The 6544-nt window shown below is 47.5% G+C and overlaps 1 protein-coding gene across 1 annotated transcript; it reads left to right on the plus strand.

The window, feature by feature from the left end:
- The first annotated feature begins 158 nt into the window (after positions 1–158).
- On the plus strand, positions 159–3793 carry TMEM106C (transmembrane protein 106C). The gene is made up of 7 exons (XM_026867399.1): positions 159–544; positions 640–703; positions 1223–1382; positions 1488–1628; positions 1841–1890; positions 2186–2239; positions 2646–3793. The coding sequence occupies exons 1-7, from the start codon at positions 352–354 to the stop codon at positions 2803–2805; spliced, it is 822 nt and encodes a 273-aa protein (XP_026723200.1). The 5' UTR covers positions 159–351; the 3' UTR covers positions 2806–3793.
- The last annotated feature ends 2751 nt before the right edge of the window (positions 3794–6544 follow it).

Genomic DNA, 6544 nt, shown 5'->3' on the forward strand with positions numbered 1-6544 from the left:
GACAGCTGTGGAGGTTGTGGGGGGGGTGTCTCTGTTTAAGGGGCTGTCTGGAAACAACCCTCCATCGAGGTGTCCCGAAGCAGGGGGTCCCTTGGCGTGGGAGTCACCTCTGGAGGATGGGGGGAGGCGCTCTGTGGTGGGTGCTGGACCCCCAGGAGAGTGTCTCGCTGTGGAGGTGTTTCTCTAGGGGGTGTTGGGGATGGCTCTCTGGAGGGGGCGGTTGTTCCCTTCACACCTGAGTTCAGGGTCAGGTTTTCTTCTTGGCCCGGAGCAGGTGTGAGCCTGTTCAATGACCAGGGCTGCTCTTGCTGCCTCTCTCCTAGATTATGCGGCTCTTCCCCCGCAGCAGCCATGGGTTCTGTGCTTTCCCTCTCTGTCAATAACTCCACCTCAAGGCAGAGCAAGAAGCCTGAGGATGACGATGACGACTTACTCGATAGCCGAGACCGTGTGGAAGACATTGCCAAGTTTCCATATGTCGAATTCACGGGTCAGGACAGCATCACCTGTCCCACTTGCCAAGGCACCGGCTGCATTCCCACAGGTGACTGCTCCTCTCGGGTTTAAATACAAAAAGAAAGCGTTGCTTATTTACATGAGCATGCATATGGGATTTAACGTGTTCCTTCTGCTTTCCAGAGCAGGTAAATGAGTTGGTGGCTCTGATACCCTACAGTGACCAGCGGCTTCGTCCACAGAGAACGTAAGTGTGTACCGAGACAGTAATTACATCTTTGCAAAGAGCAAACAGGGCTCTTTTGTCTTGTACTGCTGCAATTAAACCCCGCAGCCTCTCCTTCATCTAGTGGGTTTTTTCATCCAAGCCTGCCAACAAATACAATTTAAAGTGTAAATTTAAATACTTCCTGTGAAATCCCACTGTGGAGTGAACGTGGAAACAATGATCCTACTCACACGCTTCATCCCCGCTCCCTTTACTGAACTTTTTTAGAAAGAAACTGTCTTACCAACACTAGACTGTGAAAACCCTACGGGGGCAAAAATGATTCTTTGGTTACTCATTACTAAAAAAATAAATTGCTTAAAGGGTGACGCCTGTGAGTGATTTCAGATACCGAAAATGTTAGAGCAGCACTTCTGTGTCTCTTCTGGGGAAGAACAAATACATGTTGTTTACTGGCTGGGTTGGGTTTCAGATACAAAGTCTCCTGCAAACGCTGTGTTAGGGTGAATGAGGTGACCCCTTTCCTGCCTCTTCCAGGAAGCTCTACGTCCTGCTGTCGGTGCTGCTCTGCCTCCTGGTATCGGGGCTGGTGATTTTCTTCCTATTCCCGCACTCTGTCCTGGTGGATGATGATGGTATTAAAGTGGTTCAGGTTTGGTTCGACAAGAAGAACTCCGTTGTCATTCTTGCCATCACGGTAAAATTTTTTGTGTGTCTGTGTTCCTGAGAGAATAAACTCTGTGCTGAGCTGCCAGGAAAGGTCACTGCTACTCATGTGTCCTCCCCCCTCCTCTCCATCCAGGCCACGTTACGCATCAGGAACTCCAACTTCTACTCGGTGACGGTGACCAGCCTGACTAGTCAGGTGCAGTACATGAACACCGTGGTGGGAACCCAGCAGATCACCAACGTCTCCAGCATCCAGCCTCTGAGCGACAAACTGGTATCTACCTTTCATTGCCCTTGATTATAAACATGACCAAATCGAGGGCGAAACCTGCGCGAGTGTCAAAAGCTTTGTGTACCTTACAGCTTTGCTTTGTAGCCTGTGCTTTTGCTGAAAGGCAACAGCAAGTAGGGAAGGCTCTGGAAGGGATGGACAGAAACGAGTTCTCAAGCTGCATGTGAATGTATTTTTTCTTTTATCTTTTACAGGTGAATTTCACTGTGAAGGCAGAGCTGGGTGGACCCTTCTCCTATGTGTAGTAAGGATTTACTACTCGCTGCACGTAGCTGGGGAAGAGCGTGGGTTTAAGCTGCTTTTGTTACAACTTGCTCTGGAAACGACTTTGTTTTCTTCTAATTTCCTGGAAAGTAACTGTTTGTTAGAAATGACTTGAAAGGCTGCTTTGTTGGGATGTTGGGATGTGGTTTTTGGATCGTGGCTTGAGCTGGGTTAACACCAAAGGGAAAATATCATCAGAAGATCCCGAGAAACAAGTGCCTCTGCAGCCCTGCTTAGCCCGTCCTGACCTACTTCTTTGTTTCTGTCCCTTCCAGTTTCTTCTGCACGTTTCCCAAGGTGAAGGTACATAACATCGTCATCTTCATGAGGTAGGTGGTTCTCTGCTCAGCTCCTGACTCAAAAGGGAACCGCTGCCGCAGCAGATCTGGGATCCGCGAGGGAAATCCCGCTTGGCAAACACCCCGGCCTGCTTCACTGTGTCAGCTTTTTCATCCAGGCCAGTTGACACAGTTGGGTGAAATGTAAGACAGAGGAGACACCCGACAGCTCCCCGCTGGGCTCTCACGGGCGGGGGGGGCGTGCCCAGAGCTCACCACAGCGAGCGAAAATCAGTGAATCTGCAGCTTTCGAGGGGGAAGCAGAGTTATGTGATGAGTGTAAAACCCAACCTCAGCGGTTTTGGTTTTTTTTTATAATTATTTTGATAAAGCCATTCTGCTGCAGGTCCTGTCCACACTGAACCTCTCTTTTTTCCCCCCCCCGCCCCTCTCCCAGGACGTCGGTGAAGTTCTCCTACATCGGCCACGTGACGCAGAGCGCTCTGGAAACGTACCACTACGTGGACTGCAGTTCCAACTCCACAGCTGCCCAGGACCCGCTGCCTGCCCTGTCCCGCTCAGCACGGGGCGCGGCCAAAGCTGAGACCAAGCCCTGAGGCCACCACTGTTTTCCTCGTGCAGATGGATTTCTAGAAGGGACCAGGGACTTTTCAACTGGAAGCAGAGGGATGGCGAGTGACTTGGGGAGATATTTGAAAGCTTTGGGTCCTTTCTGTGCCCTTCCACGTGCAGCCGGGCTGTGCTGCTGTTCACAAAACCCTCTCGGGGTGTTTGTGTGTTTGTTCGTGTGCAAGCAAACAGGTCCCTTCCCAAAGTCGGGGTCGTGCTGGCCCTGCCTTCCTCTTCGATTCCGAAGAATTAATTTTTGGTAGGGAAAACAGCCTCGCGCTTCGTGCAGTGGGGTCTGAAGGTCCCAGAGATTTAGAGTTGACTTTTTAGGCTGTTTTGAAGCTTAGTGCTGTATCGGGTCCTTTCAGCTTCAACTAATTAGTCCCGTGCAATTAATTTATTCCACTTTTGTTCAGTGGCAGCACGTCACCGGCTCGTTTCAGCGCTGATCTTGCTCCAAAAGGATGGTTCTGGTAGGGAACCCTCAGCCGCAGGCTCCCACCTCTGTAACTTCTCCCAGAAGGAGGACAAGGAATCAAAAACCCTTGAAACACCCTTTTTTCTGTTGTGCAGGATTTGTTTGCTGGCAGCTGAGGCCACCTACAGCAAACCAGCACCAAACCACTGGGGTGTTTTTTTTGTTTTTTGGTTTGTTTTTTTTTTGAAGACAGCCTCAGTAAGTGCAGCGCTGCTGGGGATGCGTGAAGGGTCCGTGTGAATTAAACCTTCCTCCTCCTCCACGTGTGGCTCGGAGCCTTCCTCCCCCCCACATTCACCAGCTGCAGCATCTCTGGGGTTTGAAACTGGGGAATTTGTAGCTCGGCGTGGCTTTGTACTTGCGCCTGCAGCAAACAAACGCGGATTTAAACTGATTTTTGGTGGGAGTTGGGCGTTTCAAAGGCTTCGCTCCCGGGAGCTGCCCCTTCCCCACGGATGCTATCCACTCTGTTCTTAAATAAATGTGAAAACTCAACCTGATGTGACTCTTGCTGCCGATTTTATCTTTTTTTTTCCAGCTTGGAGGATTTCATTCTTCTTCTGCCCCTTTGTAGTTTTTCTGGGAATTCAATGGTTGCTGCTGCCCTTGTTTCCTCGGGGTGAGTGTGTGTGGAAACAAAGCCCAGGTGAAGGCTGCGAGGGACATGGATGACAGGGTTTTTCAGTGAAGGATGCTTTATTTTGTGTGAGTGTGAGGTGAAAACATCCCTTGCTGTTTTGTTTTTGTGTTTGTTTGTTTGGTTTTTTTTAAGAAGTGGCACTTCTGCCCTAGCGCGGTTCCTCGCACTAAATTCTACTTATTAAAGCCACGTTGTATGTTAATGGGCCGTGTCCTTTGTTTGTAGAAAAGCTCTGGCTTTCCCTCATGGAAGTCAAATCTTGTCCTGGGTCGTGACTGGTATCATGCTATCTTTTTTTTTTTTTTTTTTTTTTTCCCCAGAGTGCCCCTTTTTTTTTACTGATGATTTTTGGGGAACAAAGACCAAAAATTCAACCAGTGAGTGACAAAGCGCCTCCCTTCCCCAGTGACCCTCACCCTGCCCCCTCCCTGGTAATCTCTTGTCACGAGCATCTCACACGAATTTACGTAAACCCCCTGATTTATGATGAGTTGAACTTTCTTTTTGGCTATTTCCTCATCTTCCTTAAAAACTTTGCTCTTTACCCATCTGTCCTCCTGCTTTCTCTTTGTGGGGTGACACAACTTCCCCCCACACACTCCCCAAAATTCCGTTGTCTGCAGCCCCAGGCATCACCCACGCTCTCCTCTCCTCCAGAGCAGCCTGCTGGGGGGGGGTTGCTTCTAACTGGGTGATTCTGGGGGGGCTCTGGGGGGTGCCCACAGCAGGAACCTCAGCAGCTTTGCCCCAAATGAGTTGTGCGGTGAGCCAGGGCACTAATAATTAGGGATGCCCTCCGGGTCATGTGGCAAAGCACTTGGCCTTTCAAAGGGCATTTTATTTTGAAAATCCTTCTTAATCCTCCAATCCTTTTTAATGAATTTCTTCTGCCAATGGTTGGGGTTTTTTGTTATTTCTTTTTTTTTTTTAAGTTTCCCAGCCCCGTGGAAGCTGCCTCAGGTGCTTTAGCAGGAGCCGTTGCTGCTGCGTTGCCAGCTGTGAGTGTTTAAAATTGAGATTGAGGGCCCCAAAGTAGCTTTTTTTTTTTTTTTTTTTTTTTTTACTCCTTTAAAGTCATAATTTCTCTTAATGAAAAACTGCAGTGCCCGTGCTATCAACGGACCCCGAAAGCTGAGGTTTTTAACAAAAGCACTGTCATGAAACTCGTAAACTCCCCAGTCAGCAGCTGCCTGTTGCCTCCTGCACGCAAAGTTCAAGCACACTTGTAACTCTTGTGGGGTCAGTGGGCTCATTTTCTTTAAGAAAATATAAAAAAAAATATATATATAATCCACTACTGAGGCTTTTCCTCTAATTAGCAAGCCTGTTTAAGAGAAGAATTTACATATGTAACTTTTTATGAAACCATAAAGGTGCAGCTGCTTTACAAGACGTCAGCGTGTGCAAAAACTCTCCTGAAATTTTTTTTTTTTTTTACACTCACAATTCCATGGGGAGGAGGAGTGGAGGGCAGCCCCCGGCTGTGGTCATACTGATTTGTGTGAGGATTGGGCTCGGCGTCCCCCTCTCCACTGGTTTTACTGGTTTTCTTTAACTGGTGTCCTGAGCACTCGCCTCCCCTGGCCCCAGTTGTTTTGGGGTGCAAATGGGACAAGAGATCCCGTCACGGAAACCTCGTGGCTGCTGTGTTGGTTCCTGGCGTTTCAAGATTTTTCACTTAAAATGGTTTTCCCCTCACTTTTTTTTTTGGCGATTTATTCGAGTTTTTTTTTTCCCCCTTAACATGAGATAGCCTCAACCCAGAAAAATCAGAAATTTCACCCAAAACCTTCCTTTATCGTGACTGAGAAATGAAGAAAAAAAGAACCGGACCGCAGCAAACAGCGCAACAAAAACCAAGCCCAGACGGCCTTGTACTTTCCACCAAAAGTTTTTTTTTCTTTTTTTTTTTTATATCAACTGATGTTAAAAAATACAGACTTGTTTTACAAGAATAGCACCATAATTTTGTTTTGTTTTGTTTTGTTGTTGTATTATACATTAGCGCTCCTGCTGGTGATACACAGGGGGAGGGCTGGGGGCGGGAGGGGATTTGTGATACCTGGATTTGCCAGATTCCCCTTTTGCGGGGAAGGGCCATCGTACCTGCCACTTAGATCCCCACCTCCACCTGACCTAAAAAATAGGTCTTACAGGAAGAGAATAAATAAATAAGACCGTGGGGTTGTTTGTTTTTTTTTTTTTTTTCCTTTTGAATTTTATCTTTCTCTCCATATCAACCTGACAAATGTTGAGGGAAAAAAACAAAAACACACAACACAAAAGCTGTCTAAAGGAATTAACGGACAAAAAGTCCCATTTGTAAAGAAGAAGTTTAATACTAGTCCTAACGCATTATTGATTCCAGCTCATGATTTCAAGAGACAACCATACCACACTTCCAGTATAACTGAGTATTCAGCAAGTTAGTTTACGCTACCTTCCAAACCGAAAACTCCTAAATCACTAGTGTAACTGTGTTTACAAGTGAAAATGTGTGAAGAGCGTTTCTTGCAATGGCTGAAAGCAAACCAAGAAGTCTGTGTGAAGGATGGCTGCAAGGTTATGTTCTGCCAACGGTTCCAGGTAAACACAGGTAGGGTAGCAC

The sequence above is a fragment of the Athene cunicularia genome, unplaced genomic scaffold (genome assembly GCF_003259725.1).
Source record: "Athene cunicularia isolate RWA unplaced genomic scaffold, athCun1 SCF_34, whole genome shotgun sequence".
Lineage (NCBI taxonomy): Eukaryota > Metazoa > Chordata > Aves > Strigiformes > Strigidae > Athene > Athene cunicularia.

Excerpts from the sequence above, each read along its gene's own strand:
- TMEM106C (XM_026867399.1), top strand. The coding sequence starts at position 352 with ATGGGTTCTGTGCTTTCCCTCTCTGTCAATAACTCCACCTCAAGGCAG. Across the intron at positions 704-1,222 it reads CGGCTTCGTCCACAGAGAAC|GAAGCTCTACGTCCTGCTGT; the intron begins GTAAGTGTGTAC and ends TGCCTCTTCCAG. Across the intron at positions 2,240-2,645 it reads AACATCGTCATCTTCATGAG|GACGTCGGTGAAGTTCTCCT; the intron begins GTAGGTGGTTCT and ends CCCCTCTCCCAG.